General features: G+C 63.5%; 8 protein-coding genes across 8 annotated transcripts in view; 3 read left to right on the forward strand and 5 right to left on the reverse strand.

Annotated features, from left to right (window-relative positions):
* Positions 1-69: 69 nt before the first annotated feature.
* EMIHUDRAFT_248176 (hypothetical protein) lies at positions 70-559 on the reverse strand (the record flags this gene model as incomplete). Its single annotated transcript, XM_005763200.1, has 2 exons — positions 70-110; positions 166-559. 2 exons carry the CDS (start codon positions 557-559, stop codon positions 70-72), a joined length of 435 nt encoding a protein of 144 aa, XP_005763257.1.
* Positions 560-3,110: 2,551 nt separating this feature from the next.
* Positions 3,111-5,660, reverse strand: EMIHUDRAFT_446157 (hypothetical protein). The gene is made up of 3 exons (XM_005763201.1): positions 5,636-5,660; positions 3,356-5,605; positions 3,111-3,325 (listed from the first exon to the last, which is right to left on the reverse strand). Exons 1-2 carry the CDS (start codon positions 5,649-5,651, stop codon positions 4,164-4,166), a joined length of 1,458 nt encoding a protein of 485 aa, XP_005763258.1. The 5' UTR covers positions 5,652-5,660; the 3' UTR covers positions 3,111-3,325; positions 3,356-4,163.
* Positions 5,661-7,563: 1,903 nt separating this feature from the next.
* Positions 7,564-7,878, reverse strand: EMIHUDRAFT_248180 (hypothetical protein; the record flags this gene model as incomplete). The annotated part of the gene is made up of 1 exon (XM_005763202.1): positions 7,564-7,878. One exon carries the CDS (start codon positions 7,876-7,878, stop codon positions 7,564-7,566), a length of 315 nt encoding a protein of 104 aa, XP_005763259.1.
* Positions 7,879-8,085: 207 nt separating this feature from the next.
* On the reverse strand, positions 8,086-10,484 carry EMIHUDRAFT_248181 (hypothetical protein; the record flags this gene model as incomplete). Its single annotated transcript, XM_005763203.1, has 5 exons — positions 8,086-8,280; positions 8,405-8,809; positions 8,885-9,012; positions 9,089-10,246; positions 10,373-10,484. The coding sequence occupies 5 exons, from the start codon at positions 10,482-10,484 to the stop codon at positions 8,086-8,088; spliced, it is 1,998 nt and encodes a 665-aa protein (XP_005763260.1).
* A 902-nt stretch (positions 10,485-11,386) lies between these two features.
* On the forward strand, positions 11,387-12,565 carry EMIHUDRAFT_371617 (hypothetical protein). Its single transcript, XM_005763204.1, has one exon. It carries the CDS (start codon positions 11,394-11,396, stop codon positions 12,375-12,377), a length of 984 nt encoding a protein of 327 aa, XP_005763261.1. The 5' UTR covers positions 11,387-11,393; the 3' UTR covers positions 12,378-12,565.
* Positions 12,566-17,475: 4,910 nt separating this feature from the next.
* Positions 17,476-21,303, forward strand: EMIHUDRAFT_470946 (Farnesyltranstransferase; the record flags this gene model as incomplete). Its single annotated transcript, XM_005763205.1, has 8 exons — positions 17,476-17,922; positions 17,995-18,045; positions 18,214-18,276; positions 18,490-18,531; positions 18,606-18,710; positions 19,477-19,548; positions 19,773-19,902; positions 20,372-21,303. The coding sequence occupies 8 exons, from the start codon at positions 17,476-17,478 to the stop codon at positions 21,166-21,168; spliced, it is 1,707 nt and encodes a 568-aa protein (XP_005763262.1). The 3' UTR covers positions 21,169-21,303.
* Positions 21,304-21,741: 438 nt separating this feature from the next.
* On the reverse strand, positions 21,742-22,497 carry EMIHUDRAFT_446159 (hypothetical protein). Its single transcript, XM_005763206.1, has 2 exons — positions 22,189-22,497; positions 21,742-22,121 (listed from the first exon to the last, which is right to left on the reverse strand). The coding sequence occupies exons 1-2, from the start codon at positions 22,439-22,441 to the stop codon at positions 21,877-21,879; spliced, it is 498 nt and encodes a 165-aa protein (XP_005763263.1). The 5' UTR covers positions 22,442-22,497; the 3' UTR covers positions 21,742-21,876.
* A 398-nt stretch (positions 22,498-22,895) lies between these two features.
* The window catches only part of EMIHUDRAFT_248187 (hypothetical protein), a gene marked incomplete at both ends in the record, with an annotated part of 2,601 nt that continues 1,606 nt past the window's right edge, over positions 22,896-23,890 (forward strand). The window contains 2 exons of the mRNA XM_005763207.1: positions 22,896-23,376; positions 23,621-23,745. Coding sequence (XP_005763264.1) covers positions 22,896-23,376; positions 23,621-23,745 — 606 coding nt within the window. The remainder of the gene's footprint in view (positions 23,377-23,620; positions 23,746-23,890) is intronic.

Raw genomic sequence — 23,890 nt, forward strand, 5'->3', positions numbered from 1 at the left:
AATTTCGGCCTTGCTGGGTGGGTCCAAAACCCCCCCAGCGGGGTCCGGGCACCTCGTTTCGGCAGGCAGTTACGGAGGGGGCGGGGTTGTCTTTTGGAGCAGGGAAAACCCTTCGGTGAAGGAGGTCGAAGAAGGGCGCGCGACCCCTTCTGGGACGCGACGCACCGGCGCGCGAGCGCTCCTGCTGCAGCTGGAACTCGTCCTCGCGCCGCTGGTTGTCTGCAAACGCCATCTGCTCCCGCTCCTTGTCGAGCTGCCGCTTCTCCGCCTCCCACGCCTCGCGCTCGCGCTCGCCCTTCTCGCGCGACTCCTTGACCTTCTGCAGCTCCGCCGCCACCTCGTGCCGTCGCCGCTTGGCCGTCGCGCGCGCCTCCTGCTCGGTCGTGCCGTCGCGCGTCTGCTTCTTGCCCCACACAAACTGCTCATTCAGGTTCGGATCGTTGAACGGATTGGTGCTGTTCGAGTAGCCCGCCACGGTCTCCGCCTTGCGCGCCTCCTTGGCCGCCTTCTTGGCCAGGCGCCGCGCGCGCCGCTCCTCCTCCGTCTCCTCCCGCTGCATGGCGCGAGGCGCTTTCGGTTGTTGTCGCCCGTGGTGGAGCGAGCAACGGAAAAAAATAAATGATTGGGTTTGTACTATTAACAACGAAGGCGCTGGGAGCCCACCGTGCACCGCGCTGCGAGCCTGTCGTGTCCCTTGTCAGGAGCAGGAGAGCCCCACCTGTTCCCCTGATCGTCCTTCCAAAATCCTGCTCGTGCAGGTGGGGACCCTGTCCTCCTCCCCCATCCCTCGTTTGGGTTGTCTGTTTTCTTTCTTTCTTTCTTTTAACGAAGGCGCTCTCAAAAAATAAGAATACGTAGTGATGAATGTGTGTGTTGTCGTGCTAGTGTCTGGTGTCTACTAGCCCCGAGTAGAGGGGGCGTTCCGCTGCTAGGGGAAACCCGGAGCGCAGAGCTAACCCTCGGGGACCCGTGTTTACTTTACAGCCCTTTCCCTGCGAACGCGCACCCCCCTAGGGGTCAGGGCTCTCTAGCCCGTAACCCGATCCCGATCATCCGGCCCGCTGGGTGCGCTTCTTAGCTCCCCGGCCGTGGATGTGAGGTTACAGACTGCACTCCAAGTGCTCCAAGTGCCCCGCGAGCCGGGAATCGGACCGCCGCAAGCGGCGTGGCGTGGGGCGGTTGAGCATCCCTCCGGGGGCCCCTCTGCGCCGGGGAGGCGTTGTTGGAGGCTAGGACGCAAGCACTTGGAGCACTTGGAGTGCAGTCGGTAGCCTCACATCCAGGGCCGGGGAGCTAAGGAGCGCACCCAGCGGGCCGGATGATCGGGATCGGGTTACGGGCTAGAGAGCCCTAGCCCCGGGGGTGCGCGTTCGCAGGGAAAGGGCCTTAAAGTAAACACGAGTCTCCGAGGGTTAGCTCCGCGCTCCGGGCAGGCTCCGGGTTTCCCCTAGCAGCAGACCGCCCCCTCTCTACTCGGAGCTATAATGAACACCAGACATGAACACGACACGCACTCTCACACGCCGTCACCGCTCAGGGCCCCTCCGCGCGGGGTCCTCATCCTTACTCCGGAGGAGGCTCCCCTCTCCTCTGAGTTCTTCCTCTTGTTCGCCTTCCGATGATTATCCGACGGGCGCGGGGCCCGACCTCCCCTCCTAGCCTTTTTCAGCCGCGGCTCCGCCACCCTCTCGTCTTCTCTGTCCGCTTCTGTCGCCATCACCGACGGTGATCCCATTCCCGACTCCTCGGGCGAGGGCGGCGGCATAGGATCGCCACGCCGCCCCAAGCCGGTCCGTCGCCTTTTTAAAATCGGGGCGCACTCCGCTGCGCTCCGACCCGATTTTTGAGGGCCATGAAATTTAAGGTGTTGCTGCGCAAAAGTAAAGGGGCGGGGCGCGGGCGCGCGCAGCGCGCCGAGAGCTCCTTTTGGAGATCAGACCTTTCGATGGTTCATGCTTTCTATGTCTATCTATCATGCTTCATGACACGACACGCGGTGGTGTGGGAGCTGGTGGAGCTGTCAGCTGATCGATCCAAGCGGGTGGGGAGAGGGGGCATGGCTGGGCATGCAGGTCCGCCAGTCGGCCCGGCCTCTCACGTGGTGCTGCCGCTGCATTCGCTGAAGAAGAGAGGTGCGACTTGATTGGAGGCACTGGAGGCGAGGGTGGGGAAGGGAAGGTTGGGCCGGGCCGTGAGGGGCTGATGGCGCTGGACAAGACAGCGCGGGGTGTGAGATGCCGTCGTCGTCGTATACTGCTGGCCCTCGCCCTCAGTTGCCAGGGCTGTGGGCTGCAGAATTGGCGTCTGTGGCGTCTACGCAGGCTCTGCAGCGTGATGGCTGGCGGGACTGCGAGGCCGGCGGCAGCGGAAGGAGAGGCTGGGCACGAGCCAGGAACAGACTGGCCAGGTCCGCAGGTGGCTGCGGGCGAGGCGCGCGCGCGCATGGCAGGCCGAGAGGCTCGGCATATGGTGTACCCCCGAGATGTCGCGATCGCGGTCCCGCTTTTCCCGCGATCATTTCGTCCGTCCAATCGAAGGAAGCGCTGGATCGCCCATGTTATTCGACATGTTATGGAGTTAGCCAAACTTGCCACCGTTCTTCGTCTCACGTTCCGTGGTTTTTGCACGGTATTCGGATTTTCGCTATTTGGTCGTGTGGGTGTGTATTCCGGGATTAGTCAATGGTACCGCGTCGTCGCCGCTCGGGCGAAAGCGGCTGCCTTGGCCACGGAGAGGACCTGTCGAACCAGTTGCTGCCCAAGAAGATCGAGGCGTGGGCGCCGGGGCAGTGAGAGGGTTTGCCCGCGTGCGAGCTCAGTTCTATGGTGTGTTGTCTGTTGAGGAGCAGCGAAAAAAGGCAATTTCTGATGCGCGCCCCCGCGGGCCCGCGCACAGCGCGCGCACACACTACGCTCTCTCCCCTCTCTGACCACATGCCTCTGACCTCTCTGCTCTGTGTACTGTGACGTACAGCAGCAAAACTGAACTCGTGAAAAAAGAAAGCGATGACCCCTCCACGAGTCACGACAGTGGCTTGCCCCACTGGGCTTGCGCTACTGCTTGCCCTACTACTTGCCCTACTCGCCCTACTAATACGCGTGTGTGGCTCCGCACACTCCGCCGCCATGCCGGAGCAGCCAGAGAAGAGGGGGACGAAGAGGATGACCGACGCAGACGAGCCCAACGCGACTGTCGGTGCAACCGCAGAGCCGCTCAAGCGATCCAAGCGGAAGAAGAGCGACGCGTCGGCGGCGGCGGCTGCGACGGCCGCGGCCGCTGTGGCCGACGTCACCACAGCGGCCGCGGCCGCTGTGGCCGACACGAGCGAGGGCGCTGCAGCGGCCACGCACCCGGCCGAGGGCGCGAGGAGGCAGGCGGTCGGTGGCAACGGCAAGATGCGCTGCTACAACTGTGGCAAGATGGGGCACGCCAGCAAACAGTGCGACAAGCCAGCCGGACGAACCGCCTGCCACCTCTGCGGAGAGGAGGGGCACAAGGCGCGGGCCTGCCCTACTGCGGCACTGAGCGAGCCGGCCGCTGCACGCTGCTACAACTGTGGCGCGCACGGCCACCTGTCGGCGTCGTGCCCCAAGCCAAAGGCGGGAGCGGGCAATTGCCACAAGTGCGGCAAGCCAGGCCACACGGCGCGCTACTGCCGCGCCAAGCCACAGCCAGGCGAGGGCGCAGCGGTCGACGCGGCCGCCGCCGAGGCGCTGGTCGCGAAGCGCGCGGCGCTGAGGGCGGCCAAGGACTGGGCGGCGGCGGACGCCATCAAGTTGGAGCTCAAGGGGATGGGAGTGAGGCTGCGCGATGACGAGGGGACGTGGACGGCGTCGCTATGACAGGAGAGGAAATGGGGTGATGGAACATGTCTGAACGTGAAGCTGAAGGAATTATGCATACGAAAAACCGCCGAGAACGCCAGATAGCTTTTAGCTGTGAGCAGTACGCGCGCGGGCCCCGGGGGCGACCTCACGGCTCCTCGCTCCGCGTGCGCGCCACGAGCTGCGCAGAGGCCCTCGTCCCCTCGACCCCTCGTGCAGAGCACCAGGCCAGAGAGCGCAGATGAGCGCCTCTCGTCGTCTCGAGCGCCTCGTAGAGCCCTCTGCCTCTCTGCGTGAGCGCGGGTGCCTCCTCGGGTGGTCGCTTCGCCAGGGCGCGGCTCAGAGATAGCACCGGATCTTCGAGTCGGCGTGGAGCCCTCTCCTCTCGGCGGGATCGACGCGGTCCCACCCCGTCCTCTTCGCCACCGCGGCGGGCATGCTCTCGCAATCGCCTCCGAGGGCGGCGGGCAGGTGGCAGGCCGGCGCGAGGGCGAGGAGGGCGGCCCTCGACGTGGCAGGCTTCTCGACGCGCATCCGGCCGCGGATGTCCTCGGAGAGCATACCCCTGACGGCGCCGAACGCGAAGGAGAAGATGGAGGGCGCGTTGACGCAGCTCACGGCGCCGATGAGGCTCGGGTAGCGGCTGTCGAGGCCGGCCACCTTGACAAAGTAGGTCGTGAGGAAGCGCATGTTGATCATGCTGAGCGAGAGCCCCTCGTAGCAGAAGACAAACGACATGCGCGTGAGCGAGCCGCTCGCCGCGGAGGTCGCGTCAGCAGCCGCCATGTTGTGCTCCATCAGCGCGACCATCGAGCCGAGAAAGCCGGCGCTGCTGACCGTCTCCATCACGCGGGTGGGGGAGAAGCCGTCGTGCAGGATGATGTTGAGCGGCCCGCCGTCTCTCGCACGTCCGTGCGCCGGGAAGGACTGACACACCGACAGGATCGCCCGCACGTCTGGGTGCAGGTCGAAGAGCGCCGCGCCGGCGAGCGCCTGTCGCCGCATCTCGACCGCCCCGATGGAGAGTCGCCAGCGCGTGGTGTCGTGGAGCCAGCGGGCGGCCGCCGCCTCGTCTCCCTTCTCGGCGAGGAGGAAGCGGAGCAGGTAGATGTCCGTGTGCGCGTCCACCTCGCCGCCCGCCCCCTCAAGCACGTCCCTCAGCCGCACGAGAGCCTCGCGGTTGGCGTGCAGCGCGGCGGCGAGCTCGCTGGTTGGGGGCGTCGCACAGGACTTAGCGGAGGCGTCGCACAGCTGGCCCTGGTCGGACGCCGGCGGAGAGGCGGGCGAGGCGGGCAGGCACTTTTGGAAGCACGAGCCGAAGCTCCTTTGCCACGACGAGCCACGAGGAGGAGGCTCCTTGGCAGCTCGCCTGGCCACCGCAGGTGTCCGTGGAGCCTTCGCTACGTCATCCTCGACGAGACGCATGTAGTTGTAGGGCACCTTGCCAACGTCGCCCTGAGCGTTGCGCACGAGCCACCAGAGCTTGCTGTCGTCCAAGATTTCAAGCACCTCGTTCTTTCTGAGCGAGAGGTGGTGCCGATCGCGAGCTTGGAGGTCGCCGGCCGCCTCAGCCTTTGGGATCATCCGCTGATGCGGCCGATTGCGCTGCTCGCTTGCCACAGCATCCGTTCCGCCGTCCGTATCGGTGGCCGAGCTGCTCTTCAGGTAGGCGGTGGCACGGTGTGCAAAGGCTCGCCACACAACGAGCATCACCACGGCCAAGTGCAGGGCCGACACGGGTGACAGCGAGGCGTTGAGGTCGCTGCTGATCATCGTCCCTGATCTCTGAGGAGGCTTTGGGAGTCGCCGGCTGTGTCCAAGGAACATGACAGATGTACTCGGTTTTTGTTTTTCTTTTTTCAGCCTTTTTGAATCGTAATTCCCGGTTTGCGATATCTGAACGTGGCATTCGGGTGATCAGATCACTACCGCCGAAACGCAAGACTGCGACGGATCGGGCTCATGCTAGCATCCACCTCGCGGGCCGATGTTCTGGCCCACCCAGCGAGGCTGCTGCGCCTGCGGAGGGCGCGGCGGAGCATTCGCGGGCCGATTTTCTGGTTTATTTTTTCAGTTTTTTTCCTCCCCCTCCCCCGCCAGGAGCGTTGGAAAGAAAGAAAGAAAACAGACAGCCCAAGGGAGGGATGGGAGGACCCACAGCACGCCGCAACCACACAGGGATTTTAAGGAGAGGAGTGTGTACTAGTAGTATAATCGTACATGTTCAGGACTATAAAAATCGGGCGGTTGCGAGCTAGTACACTCGGCCGCCTGGTTTTGCTATATGCCGGGCAAAAGGGATGGTAGTTGTGGCACCATTTCAGAGGTTGGTTGGTAGTTGTAGCTGACCACAGGTTGGTGCTGCCACGCATCGATGCAGCCGGAGCAGCCGTTAATCGCGCCGACGTTGATGGGGAGAGGCGGAAACACGGCGCTGGGAGTGGAGCAGCGGTCGCCGAGCACGGAGCAGCGGCCGCCGCCTGCTGCCTCGCCGAGAGCAGCGGTGCAGGTGGTGATGCTGCAGCCCCCACTGGCGGCGGCGAGCGTGCCTTTGTACGCCGGACCCATTCAGTGGATGGCTTGAGAGAGAGGTTTTTAGCAATGTTAATACCCACAATACCAAACAACTCTAACACTCACACATCCATATTTTGTACTTGTGACGCGAAACCTCGCTGCAACCTTCATGCCACCTCGCGGTCGTCCCACTCTCGTCGTTCTCTCTCTTGTCGCTTCTTCCTCTGTCGCGTCGCTCTCCTCTGCGTGCCTCGTCCTGCAACGGCGCCGCCTGCCGCTCCCTTGCTCTCGCTGCTTCTCTCGCCTCTCGGCGTAACTCCGCTCTCCTCGCGGCGTACTTTGGCCCCTCGAGTTTATCAAGCTCTCCTCGCGCAAGGACGACTCTTCTGACACCCACTCCGATCATTTGCCGCCAAGTCATATCGTTGCTCAGGTCCACTCTCTCTTCGGACACTTGTACTTCCACAGATGATGTTGGCGCTGGGGTCCGCTTCGGGTGCAGGGGTCCCCTTCGGGTGCGTCGTGACAGCTGACAACTGAATTTCCACTGGTTCGTCCTCCTCGGAGTCATCTTCCCCGTCCTCCTTCCGCTCGGCTCTTCGCTCGGTACGTTCGGTGTGGCTCACCCTCCATGCCGTGAACAGGCGCTTTATCCACCCTATATTCTTCTCTCGTTCCTCTGCCCGTGCCTTGGTCTTGTCGTTGTTTCGCACCCATGTCTGTACGGCAATCGAGGCTGCCTTCCCCACTACCTGTAGTTCACTCGTCACCTCTCCTGCGAGCTCTTGGAGCACTTGGAGTGCAGTCATCAACCTCACTTCCAGGGCCGGGGAGCTAAGAAGCGCACCCAGCGGGCCAGATGATCGGTATCGGGTTGCGGGCAAGAGAGCCCTAGCCCTGGGGGGTGCGCGGTTGCAGGGCCATAACACGGGTCTCCGAGGGATAGAGTACCGCGCTCCGGGTTTCCCCTAGCAGCAGAACGCACCCTCTACTCGGGAGCTAGTAATACGAGAATACTCTCCGAGGGTTGGCTCCGTGTACCAGGTTTCCCCTTAACACTGCAGAACGCCCCCTCTAGCTCTACTCGGAGCTAGTGGACACGGACACGACCCTAGTGATACGGGAATACGCACCGCCCCGCCGCAATACCGTACTCGAAGATAATACGAGAATACGCAGCTTCGAGACACCTCTAAAGAAACAGCGAGGTAAAGTTCGGCGGCTATAGATAAACCGAAAGTTGTCGTAAAACGCGGGCGAAAGCAAAGCAGAGCGCGGGCGCTTTTGCCGCAGCGATGCCCGCAGCCTGTCGAGCAGCTTCCATGCGCCGCGGGGTTGACCACTTGACCGACAGCCGCGCCTCTCGAGCCTCCCGTGCCACGCGCGGCGACGCGCACCCCGCGCGCCAGTCAGCGCACTGGTAGTACTGCACCAGCCAGCACGGCGTGGAGCAATGTATTGAGGGCATTGTACTGGGCGCCAGCCAGCATGCCTCAGCACAGAGCGAGAGAGCATGCTGCGCACGCTGACGCAGCATCAGTTCGCCTCCAATCAGGCTCTCTCACCACCTCACAGCAAGCGTCGGCGGCAGAGCGTCCGGGCACGTCGGACAGTTCGAGCGTGCTTCAGGACCAGCTCCGCCGCCGTAAACTTGATGCGTGCCTTTTGGTGCCAATAGTTGGCCAAAGCGGCTGGTTGATTTCTTCAATGTTGTCGCGTTGCGGTGGCAGTGTCGAATGCAGTTTTACGTGTTGCCCACGTGCATGCTCGGGTAGTATAGTTGCAATGCTGATGACTGAATGCCCCTTTTCTTACTGGGGGTCTCCAGTTTCGGCGATTGCCCTTGCCCGAGCGTGGCGAATATCTGCGTCGGCTGCACGTCGCTCCCGTCGTGCGTCTCGGTCCCGGCGCTGTTGCGAAGGCGCTGCCTCAGGCTGCACTGACGGAGGAGGCGGTGCAGTAGCAGCAGGCGCGGAGATTGGGGCTGCGGCGCTTGCCATCGGTGGCGGCGAGGGATCGCTGGCGGGTGCGAGAAGGTCATGCTTGTCGCAGTACTCCGCCACGTGATCGAAGCCCGCCTCGTTGAACGAGCTCACCGGCTCCCAGGTGTCACACGAAGGGGGAAAGCCCGACCATCGGACGCGGTAGCGGCGCTCGCGCCCGTCACCACGGTGCCCACAAATCTTCTCGACTTCGTAGTAGAGGCCAGAGTCTTCGACGGCACGGAGGGCATACGAGGGCATGCGTTTGAGACGGCTCACGTGCACCGTGTCCTTCGCGTGGGTGATGGGGCGGCCGTGCACCGTTTCAAGCTGGTAGCGATCGCGTTCGAGCACTGACTTGACTGCGTACACAGTGTTGTAATACGGGAAGTCCATTTTGGAATGCTTCTGATCCGCCGGCCTTTTCAGAAGCACATGATCCCCCGGTTTGAAGCGGACCGTTGCGAGCGGCGGATCCTTGCGAGCCTTGTCTCGGAGGGACTTCTCCGTGAGGTACAATTCAGCTTGGCGCCACGCGTTGTGGGGTGGAGATGTGATCACCAAGATGATCGCAGCAGAACTCCGTAGTGCCAACTGCGCCATGCCGTGGGTAGCGAAAGTCGTTGCCCACAATGCGAAGCTGCGCTTCGCCGGATGCAACGAGGAACAGGTGTTGGAACCGCTTCCAACTGTTCGTATGTGAGTCCAGCAGCAGGAACTCGACGGCTGCCTTCCCAACCAGGTGGCGAGGGTCAGCGCCCACACCGTGAAGCGAGCCGCAGGGTTCGGCGACATAATTGGCCGCGCCCGCACGGACCAACATGTCGACCGTGCCTTTGTCCGGGACATACACCTCCGAGTTGTTGGCGGCCGACGCCCCACCGGCCTCGGGCGGCGAGGGAAGTTCCACCGCCGCCGGGTGCTGAGCCGAGCGTAGCGCACCGGCCAGCTCTTGAAACCCATCGGCAAGACTGGCCTGAAGTACGGTGCCAAACGCCTGGAACCCTTGAGCGAGGTTGGCGTTCACCTGCTCAAACCCCTGCTGCACTTCTGCATTGTGCTCCTCCGCCTGCCGACCAAGCGCCACCGTCGCTCGGCCCTGCTCCACAATCGCCTGACGCTGCTGCGCGACTTCATCGGCCAGCGAGCTGATTTGCGACTGGTGATGCTTGAGTGCTGCAGCATTCGCCCGAGCAAGCTTGGAAGGGGCCGCGCCCTCAAGCATCTGCAGCAGCCGTGCCTGCTCCGCAATGTACTCGAGGCGGGAGGTATGATACCGCTGCTCCAGTTGGTCGAGGGTGGCTTGCCCCTCGTCCACCTCGGCTTCGAAGGCACCCAGCTCCCCGTTCAGCACGTTGAAGCAGAGCGCCGCCTCGGTGAGCTCGCCATTGGCGGAGAAGTCACCATTCGATAGCTTCTGCCCGTAGGTCGCCGCTGCCTGCCCGACACAGGCTTGGAAGGCGCAACGCTCCTTACGGTAGGACGCGAGGAGCTCGGCGGTGGCCATGTACCGCTCCCCTGCGCCGTGCAGATCAGAGGCGAGCCTGGCGATGACTCCAACATCGTTGGGCATGAGCGCGGTTGCGCCTTCCCCAGCGCACTGCACGAACTGTTGCACCTGCAGCTGCAGCGCCTCCACGCCGTCGGTCGAGAATCCCGTGACGTCCTCGGCAGGGACGTAAGATCGCATGCCCGTTCGGGCGTCAAAAGATGGTTGCGTGGTGCTCAAACCAGGAGGCGAGTCCACTGCGGATGGCTTGATCGCTGCCACGTTCAAGTCAAACCCTTTCGGGTCCAGTAAGGCTTCCGCCGAAGGAGGGCTCGCCGGCAGCCCGGCAGAAGGCATTCCAGCTGGCGTAGCCCTGACCTCGGCGGAGCCAGGCGACGATGGCTTGTCCAGCGCATCGGTGTCGTCCTTGGGCCCTGTACGCTCCAACGTGGTGTGGAGGTGATCAGTGTGGTCTGACCGGGTGGTATCGCCCCGGTCTAGGCCCTCTGGAGTCTCGTGAGGCGTCCCTCGTCTCTCGCTCGAGAGATGGTCATCTGGACCCGAATCATCGGTGCCCAGCACGTGTATGTTGAGTCGTACGCGGTCCTGCGGCTTGGTCGCGGGAGATAGATCGCCCGCGGTGTCACGGGCCTCCTCAGCCGAGGAAGACATGTTTGTAGAGAGTGTTCAAAGTACGAAGGTGTGGTGTCACACCGGTGGGGGGAAGACGCCAGCTGCGCCGTGTTGTGGTGTCACAACAGTAGAGAGGTCGACTGTCTCGCGGGGCCACTCCCCACGAAAGCAGTCGGGAGACTATTACGTGCCAATATTTGGGCGCCTATCCGGCGCCCAAAGTGCTAATATTGGTGATCTAAGTGGCAAGACGTGCCACCACACGGGGTATGGGAATATAGAGATATGTGAATACGATGGACTAGTTGTCACTCTGGGGCGGGGAAGGGAGAATAATAGGTGAAGCCTCTCGATACAGGTCAGGCTGTTGGTGCTCGTGAGGGTATTCGTGCCTCACCTCCTGCGACACGGCCATGTCTCCCGCCGCCGCGAGCGAGCGGCGCAAAGAGGCAACGTCGCCGGCGCGTAACGGCCATTTTCTCCCCTCTCTTTCTTTCGGGTATGGAGTCCGTGAGTGCGGCGCAGCGTGCAGGCAATCACGGGCGCTATTTTGTCGTACTCCTCTTCGGTGAGCGCTCCAAATCTAGACCCCATTGGCATTGCCTTTAAGGAGGCTGCCCTCGCGCGTCTCAGGAAGCATGCGGCTGTGTCTTTTGAGTCAGGCGCCGCCCGTTCGACTCTTGCTGTCGCCCTCGCCGTTGCTTGTCAAGCTTCCGCATGAAGTAACGCGCCTCTTCAGAAGAAAGAAACGGAAAGCCCAAGAGAGGGATGGGAGGACGGCACGCCGCCACCACACAGGGATTTTAAGGAGAGGGGTGTGGTGCGCTTCAGACAACAGCCAACGCGCAGGCTTCCGATTTCTTCACCTCAAGAATTCTTCACCTCTGAGAGAGGGATTTTAAGAATTCTTCACGCGCCAGCAAAGGGCCGACACTTGCAAAAACACATATGGCCTCCTCCCCGGCGCGACCACCGCCGCCGGATGCTGCCTCGCTCGACCGCTCGCGCTCACCGCTCGTCGGCGCGGTCCGCTTCAGCGAGAATTTCTGGTTTGAAGCGCCCTCCGGCGGGTGGCGCAACGCCTACTCCTGGCTGCCGCCAGAGCCTGTGCCCTTGCGAGCCGTCATCATACTGTTTCACGGGTACGGCGAGCATGCGTTGCGCTACCAGCCGCTCGGCGAGGCGTGGGCGCAGCAGGGTCTGGCCGTGTACGCCATGGACCACGCGCGGCACGGCCACAACCTCGACAACACCGGCTTCACCGGCATGCGGCGGCTTCCCTTTGCAAACCTCGTCGGCGACGCGGTGGGCTTCATCGAGTATGTGCACGGGCGGCACGCCGCCGCGCCCTTCTTCCTGATGGGACACTCGATGGGCGGCCTCGTCGCGCTTCTCGCCGCGCTCCGCGTCCAGGAGCGCCACCGCTCGCTGGGCGGCTTCCGAGGCATGGTCCTCTCCGCGCCAGCGCTGCGAGTCGGAGGGCAGGGCCTCGTGCCACGCCACTCTGTCTACTCGCCGGCGTGGCAGGCGCTCACGCGGCTGCTCGACACGCTCTCGGCCGGCTTCTGGCCAAACACCGGCGCGCCGACGGCGCAGTGCACGACCACAAAGGGCTTCGGCGAGGCGAACGACGCGGACGAGCGGCACTTTGGCGGCATGATCTGCGCGGGCTGGGGCGTCCAGTTTGTCGACGCGTCCGAGTATGCCCTCTCTCGCGCCGCCGAGGTCCGCTGCCCGTTCTACATCTGCCACGGCGGCGCAGATGTCGTCGTCTTGCCGGCGGGCACGGCGGCGCTGCACGCGCGCGCGTCCACGCCGGCAGCGGACAAGGAGAAGGTCGTGTACCCCTCCCTTTTGCACGAGGCGCTCAACGAGCCGCAGCGGCACGAGGTGATGGAGGACATGCTGCGGTGGGTCCGGTCGAGACTCTGACCAGCGCGCGCTCCCCAGCCCAATATGTGTGTGTGCACGGGGCGCCCTGGCGAGGGCCGCAGAGACGCTCTCTTTCTTGTCTGTTGTCTCGCCGATATCGTGGAGCCTCGAGGCGATCGCGGGTCGGTGCGTCTGCGTCGTGCGTGTTTGCGTGTGAGAGAGAGCGTGTGTAAAGCAATGGTTGGGTAGTAGGGCTAGAGGGTCGCTCTACACTTAGCCTCTGCAGCGAGCGAGCGCTCAACTTAGCCCCCGCACGGAGCCGGGCTCGGACTTAGACGCTGTATGGTCGGGGGCCATGAACTTAGACGGCACAAGGCCAAATCCGGGTAAAACCCGGGTATACCTGCAAAAGTCCAGGTTTACCCGAAAAATACCTGGACGCGTCCCGACCAACGTATGCCGCGCACGACGCCATATCGCCTTGTCCCAGGGCCAGTGCGCTACTTGCGGCGCGCAACTCCTGCTCAAGTACGCGCACCGTACCATGTGCTGCCGCTATGCGTGTCTTAAGGCGGCTGCGGCGAAGCGGCGGGCGCGGCATGCCGATGGCAGTGCGGACGATGCGGTTGCGATGTGTTCTGCTTCAAGATCGTGGCGGTGCTTGGCATGCACTTCTGCTAGATCTACCTCACGCGCGGATCGTTCAAAGAGGACCAGCATACACAGGCTTCCTTGACATGCGTTTGTTTGAGCTTGAGGCTATTTGTGAGAACTGTTTGGCTTGAAGATTGCGCTCAAGAAGAGCAACGAGATCGGAAGAGGAGGATGCTGAGGCGGCGATTGCTGAGCATGAGAAGGATCGATCCGGATTAGAAGGCGCCCGCCGCAGGCGAAGAAAATTTGGGGGCTAGCGCCGTATCGTTGATCACGGTGGGAGCCTCTTGGCCCCAGGCTGTGCCACGGCCGACTTAGCCCGTGTAAGAGGCTCGTCTCGCTGATCTTAGACCGCGTAAGCACCCCAGCGTGACTAGTCACACTTAGACCCGCTCAGCCTCGAGGCTCAGAACTTAGACTACTACCCAACCAGTGTCTGGGTCGTCAAAACACTGCGTGGCCGCGTGCGTGCCAGCCGCAGCCCTGCCCAGCTCCGTGGCCGGACCAGTGGTCCGGGAAGGCCAGAGCTATTCAAAAGACCAGGAAGGCTCCCGTCCTCTGCGCGGTCTCTATCGTCCCGTCGCGTTGGCGCGCACAGACCTTGGCGGTCAGCACCCCCGTCCGACCGGCGTCGCCAAACGGTCCACCCGTGGGGCAGGGTGGGACGCCGGACGCGGCGAGCGCTTCTCTCTCCCGTTCCCTTGCCTCCTCGACTGCCTTCATCCGCCGGAGCGCCACAGCATCCCTCTCTGCCATCTGCCGCGCCTCAACCTCTGCCCGTTTCCTCAGGGCGACCACCCCACCCTCGGCGCGAGGTGCCTCGACCTCATCCAAGAGAGAGCTCAGGTCCGAAGCCGCTGGAGCGCCTGCGTTGGCAGGTCGGAGCGCGCCGAGCACAGCAGCGCCACAGACCGATCGTCGGCAGAGCTTGGCGGTGGGAGAGGCTAGAGCGGTGGTGGAGTAGAGGAGCGAGACCGCGAGAACCGAGGCCATATTCCAATTGGTAATTCGCGGTTCGGCTTTCTTCCAGCCAGAAGAATTCTTCCAGCCAGGCGTTCTTCTTCCTGTGAGAGACAGTTCTTTTGTTTAAATTCTTCTTCCTAGATCTACCTAACCTGCAGAGAGAGTCGAGGTTCTCGAGGATTTTAGCACGTACCAAACAAACCGGTCACATGAGGCCTGCAGCCCTGGTCCACGGGCGCCGAAATTAATGGCAGCCGCCTGGCGAGCGCAGGCGCTGCAGCCAGGCTGCACCGCTGTGGCGGCCTCCCCGCCAACCAAGGGACCAACCATCCATGCATGCGAGGGTGACCGTGGGCGGTCGGTCAGACTTTGCTGTTGGCGACGCAAGCTTCAAGAAGGCTGGCGGCGCCCCCCTTGGGTTCCGCGTTGCAGCGACGCCGCCCTCGGACGCGAGCTGCCTGCTGCACCAAATCCTCCTGGAGCACAGAGATTCAGCTTAGAGGCGGAGAGCGGCAGTTGGCATATAAATTAGGAGACCGAGTGGGGCGCGCGCACCAGACGCAGGACATATACGACAGCTTCTGCAGGATGAGAAGGGTCAGCAGCCGAGGGTAGTCGAGGTTGAACCATATGCGTGTTCGTTCGTATCGACAAAGAGGAAGGTGCGCTGCACACCCTGCATCTCAGTCAGCTCCGCGGCCGCACGTTCACCACCTCATACGCGAGCCCGGGACGCCGCGAAGCTACGACAAACTCCGATAAATAAACAAACAAACCGGGATTACGTTGAGCTGGTTCGAGACCTCGAGATAAATGCGAGAGGTTCGACCTCACAAGAATTTCGGGCAAGCAACATACCAAACACAATAACTTAACAACGAACCACGCATAAGCTTCTCGCGAAGACAAGCGTCACCCGACCAGCAATACATTACGGCGCCACGTGTCACTTTGGCGGCCTGATCGAGGGATTGTCTCTGCTGATCCCACACGCCCGACCTCCGACTAACCCTCCAACTGCGGGGAACGCCCATGCCCGCGACCTCATCGTTTTGCTCATCATGTTCCTCGGCGGGCCGGGCATTTTCCTTCGCGGCAACGCGATGGCGGCAAGGCCTCTCTGCGCGCCCGCCCTCGCCACGCCGAAGACCACGGCCCCCAAGCGCTTCGCCGTGGGCACAAAGGTGCGCTGCTTGGTCGGGTCCCCCCCCGAGTGGCAAGCGGGCCACGTCGTCGCGCACGACTACCGCGAGGAGTCGTTCCCGCCGAACGTATTTGCCGCGTACCAAGTCAAGATTCTGGACGGGACTCTCATCTTTGCGCCCGTCGACGTCGACGAGTGCATCCGCGCGGCATGAGGCGTCGCCACTCTATGTGAATGCTGCAGCGCGCGTCTCTTCGTGAAGGCAAGCGCGCGTCTCTTTGATCTTTGTACTAGCGCGCGTAGTGCGCGCTTCGGCGTGCCAGCATGGAGGCAACACGCCCTGAGAAACACACTAACGTACGTGTCCTGTTCCGCACCGCACTGTTGAATGTTGTCTGGCTCGCTCTCAGTAACTGTACTGTATATGAGAGGGGCGCACATGGAGAGGGTGTGGACGGGCGCAAACAGTACTCTACGTGCCCTTGCTGCTCTCTCTTGGGCTGTGTCGCGCATCTCGTGAGGCGTATACTGTATCGGGAAAATGGCGGTTGCACGACCCTCGACCGCCCGACAGCCTTGCGGTTTGCCGCATCTTTCCAGGTGGAGGAGCTGGGCCTGCCCGTCGCGTCGAAGCGAGCTCTCAGTATCAGGTCCTCGCGGGACTCTGACGGCTAGCAAACGGCCGCCGTCACTGTGAGTGCCCCTGTGGAATAGTCCGCAAGGGGTTGCCAAGGCTTGCACTTGAACGGGCTCAGTCTGGTGCGAGCTGTCGCACTATGAGGCCCGAGAAGCGGAGCTGCGCTGCGGTTTCCCCGGCGGCGCGGGTGCGAGGCCCGGGCAGACACAACCACACCCACATGGGCAGCCGCCGGATGGGGGCTCCACGAGACCGCTGTCACACGATGGTGGTGGGTGCGTTGGTAGGCAGGCAGGTCATCGACTTCATTCTGACACACTTGCTCTCGCCCTCCTCCGCGTAGCAGAGCTTGTACTTGTGCTTTGCGGCATTCTTCACCTCGTAGTAGTCGTGGCACGCCTCTGAGTCCGCTTTCTTGCACTTGTTGATTTCGACCCGCCCGGCCAGATCGCTGCAGGTGAGCGGCGGCGGCGCGGACGGCGGCGGCGGTGTGGGCGGCGGCGCGAACGGTGGCACTGATGGCAGCGCGCAGCCAGACACGAGCTGGCCGCTGCACTTGCTGCTGCCCGGTTCTGGTCCGTGGCACAGCCGCGCGATGCCCGATGCGGCGTCCTTCCATTTGAAGAAAGAGGAGCAGTCACCCGAATCGGCTTTCCTGCAACTCTTGTCCGGAATCTCAGTCCGCCCGGCCAGGTCGTTACAGGTGAGCGGGGGCGGGGAGGGAGGCGGCGGTGAGGGCGGTGGCAGGCAGCCCTCGACCTCGGTGTCACTGCACTTGGTTTCGCCGTCCTCTGGCCCAAAGCACAGCCTTGCCAAACCGGACGATTCGTCCTTCCAAGCAAACGAAGCCGCACAATCGTCTGTGTCGGCCTTTTTGCACTTCGATACTTCGGTCCGCCCTGCCAAGTCGGCGCACGTGAGCGGTGGCGGCGACGGCGGTGGCGGGGAGGGCGGCGGTGGCGAGGGCGGCGGAGGCGAGGGCGGCGGAGGCGAGGGCGGTGGTGGGGAGGGCGGTGGTGGGGAGGGCGGCGGCGGCGAGGGCGGCGGAGGCGAGGGCGGTGGTGGGGAGGGCGGTGGTGGGGAGGGCGGCAGCAGCGAGGGCGGCGGAGGCGAGGGCGGCGGAGGCGAGGGAGGTGGCGGCGAGGGCGGCGGTGGCGACGGAGGTGGAGAGCTCGGTGGCGGTGGTGAAGGCGGCGGCAGGCTAGGTGGCGGAGGCGAGGGCGATGGCGGTGATGGCGATGGAGGCGAGAGCGGAGGCGGTGAGGATGGCGGAGGCGAGGGCGGTGGCGGGCTGGGCGGTGGCGACGAGGGAGCAGGTGGACCAGGTGGAGGAGGCGAGGGAGGGGGCGGCGACGGTGGCGGCGGCGATTGGGAGGGTGGAAAGGGCGGAGGCGGCGAGGGCGGAGGTGAAGGTGGCGGTGGAGCGGGTGGCGTTGGCAAGACGACGGGGAGGCGGAGCAGACGCGCAGGGCGAGACGAGGGAGGGAGCAGGATGTTGCTGAGATCAGCAAGAGGATGTACGACGAGATTAGGAGCAGCAGGGACCCGAGGGACCATGTGGAAGACGGCTAGTGCTAGTCCCCCATCGGGAGGACGACCCCGGCTAGTCGCCGACCACACCCACAAAGAACCCTGCACAAAGACCGCAGGGCGGGGACCTGTTCTGTTCCTTTTTACCCATCTCCTAGTAGAGGTGTGCGTTTTTATTTATTTATTATTTCTGTGTAGGAGCCGGAACCCTGAGCGACGTCTTGCGAGACATGGCCACATCCTACACCCCGCACGCTCGGGACCAAACACTCCTCGAAGTGTACGACTACATCAATCAGGTGCCAGGCAAGGATGTGCGTGGCCGCCTCATCGACGCCTTCAACGCGTGGCTCCGCATCCCGGCCGATACGATCGGCGTGATCAAGGCGATCATCACGGAGCTGCACAACGCGTCGCTACTCGTCGACGACATCGAGGACAACTCCACGCTCCGCCGGGGCATCCCCGTGGCTCATTCCATCTACGGCGTGCCGACCACAATCAACTCGGCCAACTACGTCTACTTTCTGGCGCTCGAGCGGTGCCACCAGCTGGGGAACCCGGCGGCGATGAACATCTTCGTGCACGAGCTGCTCAACCTGCACCGCGGGCAGGGGCAGGACATCCTGTGGCGCGACAACCTCCGCTGCCCCACCGAGGAAGAGTACCGCCGCATGGTGCTTGCCAGTCCAGACGGCCTGAGAAGGGAGAACAGTGAAGATACGTGATCAGACGCCACCACCCAATAGGTGCTCGACAAGACGGGCGGCCTCTTCCGGCTCGCAGTCGGGCTGATGCAGGCCTCCTGCGCCGCCGCCTCCCTCCAGCGCCGCCGCCCTCCCCGCCCGGCATGGCACCGCCGCCGCCGCCGCCCTCGCCGCCGCGGCCGTCGCCGCCGCCGCCGTCGCCGCCACCGCCCTCGCCGTCGCCCTGAGCCTGCGATGCCGCCGCCTCGTGTGCCACCGCAGGCCTTCTCGGCGAGCGAGGTCGACTTCACGCCGCTCGTCAACCAGCTCGCTCTCTACTTTCAGGCACATTTAATTTAATGTAGTTTAATTTAATTCGTCAACCAGCTCGCTCTCTACTTTCAGGCAGCTCACCCACGCACACGCACCGGGCCTCGCACTTTGAATGCCGTGCGGCTCCTGTCTTCCAGACGCGGAGTCGCGAGGGCTAGCCTGGCCCTTGCCCCGCCACCTCGTGCGTGTGGAGGTGTTTACCCCCCCCCTCTCCTCTCCTCTCAGATCCGAGACGACCTGATAAACCTGTCGAGCGACGACTACATGGCCGCCCAACGCGGAGAAGGGGCGCCCGCCACTGCCCACAGCTGTCTGCGAACGCCCCTCCTCTTGCTCTTTAGGCGAGCAAGTCGTACGCCGAGGACCTCACCGAGGGCAAGTTCTCCTTCCCGATCATCCACTGCATCACCTCGCGGCCCACACGCCGTAGATGCCAACAAAAGGAAGTCGATGCCGGACACACCCCTCACTCCATCGATGTCTGCTGCCTCTGCCTCCAGCGCGCTGCCCAACACGCTGCTCGGGCAATGGTGTCGCTCGGCAGTGTCGGCGGCAGGGAGTGCGCGTCCCGCTCACAGCGCCGCCCCTCTGCCCTCCGGCGCAGCCCGTCCGACTCGCAGCTGCTGCACATCCTCAAGAAGAGGACGGAGAGCGAGCCGATCAAGCGGTACGCCGTCGAGCACATGCAGGCGTGCGGGCAGCCTCGACTATACTCGAGAGTGACCCGAGATGACCCGAGATTACGCGAGATGTCACATGCAGGCGTGCGGCAGCTTCGACTATACTCGCGCGGAGCTGGGCAGGCTCAAGCACGAGGTGAGCCGAGAGGAGCCGAGAGGAGCCGAGAGGAGCCGAGAGGAGCCGAGAGGAGCCGAGAGGAGCCGAGGTGAGCCGAGGTGAGCCGAGAGGAGCCGCAGTTGACCCGAGAGGAGCCGAGAGGAGCCGAGAGGAGCCGAGAGGAGCCGAGAGGAGCCGAGAGGAGCCGAGAGGAGCCGAGAGGAGCCGAGAGGAGCCGAGAGGAGCCGCAGTTGTCCCGAGAGGAGTGCTCCAGGGGGACGGTGCTGCGGAGAGGGCGGAGCAGCTGGCTCACGGTGCGAACGGCGTCTCTTCACCCAATCACACAACCCAGCTCACTCCGGATGGTCGAGAGCGGACAGATAGCGATCGACAGCGATCGACAGCGTCTCTTCACACGCCTTCCCCGCGGGCAAGGTGCTGCTCGAGGTGGAGCGGCTCGGCGGGCACGAGGAGCTGGTGTCGCTCCTCGAGTACCTCGACCGGCAGGCGCGGGACTCACTTCCTAGACACTTCCTAGACACTCCTGAGACACTTCCTCGAGTACCTCGACCGGCAGGCGCGGGACTCACCCACGTCACTGGGCCTTGCCCATTGACACTGACTGCCGTGCCGGCTCCTGCCCGTGTCTGGGTGTGGAGATGCGAGTCGGCTGCCCGGCCGTTGCCCAACCACCCCCTGTGTGCGGAGAAGTTTACCGGACCTTCCCTTAGGTGCGGACCTCGGAGCCGGCGGGCGGCGGCGCGGGCGGCGGCGCCCAACCGGCGTCCCCGCGGCGTGCCGCAGAGGCGGGAGGCGGCGGCGCGGCGGCGAGCGCGCCGAACGTCGAGCACCGCGTGGATAGTTTATGAGCCATTCGAGCGCGAGCGGGATTTCTAAAATCGCTTTTCTTGCTTGCCTTTCTCCGCCTTCTGGCTGTGGCTCAACAAAGAAAAACTGCGCCGCAAACCCATCACCCTTGGGTTTCTTGCCGTCGTCCCCTCCCAGCTGTGCAGGGTCCCGCGCCCCGCACAAGGCGGGTCCCCGTGAAAGAGGTGCACGCAAACCCCACTCTCCCCACTCGACCCACTCTCTCGCTTGCTGGTGCACGTCGCGCTGCCAACTCGTTGCAACTATATGCGCCGTGTCCTCGGCCTCGGCGCTGCTGCCACCGCTGCGGCCGTAGCGCACTTTCTCAACGAGCGCATCGTTGAGGCCCGGGCGACAAGAATTGAGCGGCTTCGAGCGTGCGGCCACCTCGATCAGATTTGCCGAACGCCATCAGGAGACCTCGCCACGCAATCCTCCTTTGACAGGCCGATCGTGGTGACAGGCCTGCTTGACGACTGGCCAGCTCGTGAGTGGACCTTCGACTCGCTGCGCAAACGTATTGGCCAAGCGCTGGTCGACACAGGCTCATCGACCGGCGGAGTTCCTTTCTACCTCGTCGCCGCCAACGCGCAGCGTGGGCGATCTGGCACTGCGGATCTGGCACTGTACGTCTTCGACTCGGACTTTAGCGCCGATTCTGGCAAGTCCTGCCTTCTCGAAGACGTGGATCGTCTGCCGACGCTCACACGAGGCAGCGTCTGCGAGGCGGGCGCGGCTGCCGAGCACGACGACCGACCTGTATGGCGCTGGCTGCTTGCGGGCCCAGAGGGCTCTGGAACGCTCATCCACCAGGATCCATGGGGCTACACTTCGTGGAACGCACTCTTCGTGGGCGACAAACGGTGGATCCTCTTCCCGCCCTCGGTGCCACGCGAGACGCTCCACCCTCCGCGCACCGATCTGATCGGGCGCGCCGCTGCATGCCTCGGGCTGCACTTGCCGCGCGGCGCGTGCGAATTCATGGACGAAGTGCTGCCAGCTCTCCGCGGCCAGGGCCTTGGCGAGGTCGACTTGGTGCAGCGGCCGGGCGAGGTGATCGCGTTCCCTGCTGGCTGGTGGCACGCCGTCGTGAACCTCGACGCGACGCTGGCATGGACGGAGAGCTTCATGCGAACGCGCGACCTCGCCTCGATCACGCATGCCTTGCGCAGAGGCGGGTTGGGCGACTTTGCGAATGTGGTGCAGGACGAGGCCACGGCCACCTCTGTGGTGCAGGACTTGCCGCTCGAAAGAAAATGAATTCGGGGCGGCACAGGGGCTCGCACATGCACATGCACATGCTCATGCGCATGTCCCTAAATCCCATCTCGTCTCAGAGTTTGACCGTTTTATTTATTTATTTGGGCTCGCTCTCGAAACTGTGATCGTGAATGTCCTTGAACGATTATATAGTGTCCGGGCACAGACCAGTACGATCCCGCTCATTCATGATCATGTGTTATGACTTATGTGTATATTGTGTATTGCATGTCTTGGTACTTAAATAAATAAAAGGGACACCTCTACTAGGAGATGGGTAAAAAGGAACAGGTCCCCGCCCTGCGGTCTTTGTGCAGGGTTCCGTTTGCGGTGGGTGTGGTCGGCGACACTAGCCGGGGTCGTCCTCCCGATGGGGGACTAGCACTAGCCGTCTTCCACATGGTCCCTCGGGTCCCTGCTGCTCCTAATCTCGTCGTACATCCTCCTGCTGATCTCCGCAACATGTCTTGGTACTTGGTTTCTGTTTCTCTCTTGTTTTCCGAACACTCTCCACAAAGGTGTGAATGCGGGGAGGGGGGGCTTGCGCGCGTGCTGAGGAGAGGCTGCTGCACCGCCGCAGACTGCAGATACAGTACCTCACAAACAAAACTACACAAACCACGCGGCGCGCGCACCGACGGAGGTGTCCGCCTGTCGTGTGTCGAGTTGGGCACAGTATACACTGACGTAGCTTGGCGCAAGCGCCCGCTAATAGGGCACAGCCATCGCCTGCGGCACCGGCGCGCTGATCTCGAGGTGGGCGAGGATGGCGTCCACCTTTGAGTTGAGGGCCGCCATGTCGGACTGGACCTTCATGATCTCCGTCAGCTGCTGCTCCGCGCGCTGGATCTGGCCAGTGTCGCCGCGCGTCTTCATCCGCTTCTTGAGCTCCTCGACGATCTCGGCGACGAGCTCCTCCTCGCAGTTGCAGCCCGGCTGCATAGCGCCCAGGCCTACGGGTGCGCGACGGCGAGGTCGGTGCCGACGTGGGGACGGCGGGAGAGGCGGCGACGTCCGCACCGGAGCTCACTCCGACGCAGCAGCCACAGGCCGAGCTCTTGTCTACCGAGCCGAGCTCTCCGTAGGGCCGCCGCTGCGTGTTGGTGTCGCACATGGTTGTGGTGATCAGTACGGCCTCCTCTGGCTCAAGGATAAGCTGCTGCTTGTTCATTAGCGCGCACGGCCAGCCGCACATGGCGGCGATGGTGTTGGCGAGCGTGTTGGTGGTGTCATACTCCTTGCGTTCGAAGGGCTGCTGGATGGGAGCGGGCATCCTGAACTTCGCCGAGCGCTAAAGGCCGGCGCTTTGTTTGGAGCGAGGAAGCAAGGCAGCCGGAACTGCAGCACTGGGATTTTTTTCATTTCTAGCGCTTGCGTTTTTGCGGGGTCTTCTAATGTCGGCCAACCCTCCTCGACGCCTTACGAACCCCACCTTGCGAACCAGGCCCCGGTACCACACAGGCAAAAAAAATGATGAGGCGCAGTGCTCTTGCAGAGGCGGTTAGTGGTGCACTAACCCCGAGAAACCCTTCGGGTCACTCCTCATCGCAAACCCTGTCAGCAGTCCTCCTCCGCGAATGTAATACAAGTCCTCCTCCCTGGCAGCAGCGGAGCGTGAGAGGCCGTGCGAGCTAGCGCGCTAGCGCTTCGGGCGATTTGATTAGGGGGCCTACCTAGGCCTTTAAAGCCTGAAAAAAAGGCCGTCGCGGCCTCGAGGACGCTTCACGATGGGCGGCTCCGCGGCCTCGAAGAAGGGTACCGTGGCCAAGAAGCGCCTCGACAAGTTCTACTACCTCGCCAAGGAGCGCGGCTACCGCTCGCGCGCCGCCTTCAAGCTGCTACAGCTCGACAAGAAGTATGAGTTTCTCGGGACCGCGACCGGCGTCGTGGATCTGTGCGCGGCGCCCGGCTCGTGGATGCAAGTGGCGCGGCAGTTCATGCCGAAGGATGCGCTGTGCATCGGCATCGACCGCGCGCCCATCAAGCCCATCCCAAAGTGCGTGGTGCTCCAGGAGGACATCACGACGCAAAAGTGCCGCGCCGCGGTGAAGCGGGAGCTTAAGGCGCACGGCGGGTCGGGCGCGGCGATCAACGTGGTGCTGCACGACGGCGCGCCGAACGTGGGCACCTCGTGGCTTCAAGATGCCTTTGGCCAGAACGAGCTCACTCTGCTCGCCCTCAAACTGGCAGTCGACGTGCTCGCGCCTGGTCCGAGAGCCTTCCGAGACACCTCCGAGAGCCTTCCGAGACACCTCCGCGGGCCTTAGCTCCGAGAGCCTTCCGAGTCGGCGTCGCCTTCCGAGGCGGCTCAGCAAACCTCCGCGAGCCGCGCGAGACCTCTCCGCGAGACTGCCGAGACATAAACACGCACGTGCACACACAATGCCCCATCGTCTGCGCACGCTCCCGCCCTCTGCATTGTGCGCCCAGCACATCCCGGCTCGCTCCGCAGGCGGCACCTTTGTGACCAAGATGTTCCGGTCGGCCGACTACCAGTCGCTGATGTGGGTCTTCGGCCAGCTCTTCGGCAAGGTCGAGGCGACAAAGCCGCAGGCATCGCGAAACGAGTCGGCCGAGGTGGGCGGCTCTACCCGAGAGTACCCGAGAGTACCCGAGAGTTACCCGAGATTGCGAAACGAGTCGGCCGAGGTGGGCGGCTCTACCCGGCGCTGCCCCTGCCGCTGCCCCGCACACGCCCTCTCGCTGCCGCTTCCAAGCCCTC

Source organism: Emiliania huxleyi (genome assembly GCF_000372725.1).
Source record: "Emiliania huxleyi CCMP1516 unplaced genomic scaffold EMIHUscaffold_640, whole genome shotgun sequence".
Classification (NCBI taxonomy): domain Eukaryota; phylum Haptophyta; order Isochrysidales; family Noelaerhabdaceae; genus Emiliania; species Emiliania huxleyi.

Coding starts and splice junctions, on each gene's coding strand:
- EMIHUDRAFT_371617 (XM_005763204.1), top strand. CDS start 11,394: ATGGCCTCCTCCCCGGCGCGACCACCGCCGCCGGATGCTGCCTCGCTC.
- EMIHUDRAFT_446159 (XM_005763206.1), bottom strand. CDS start 22,441: ATGCCCGCTCCCATCCAGCAGCCCTTCGAACGCAAGGAGTATGACACC. Junction 22,122..22,188: donor CTGCGTCGGAGTGAGCTCCG/GTGCGGACGTCG, acceptor GCGCACCCGTAG/GCCTGGGCGCTATGCAGCCG.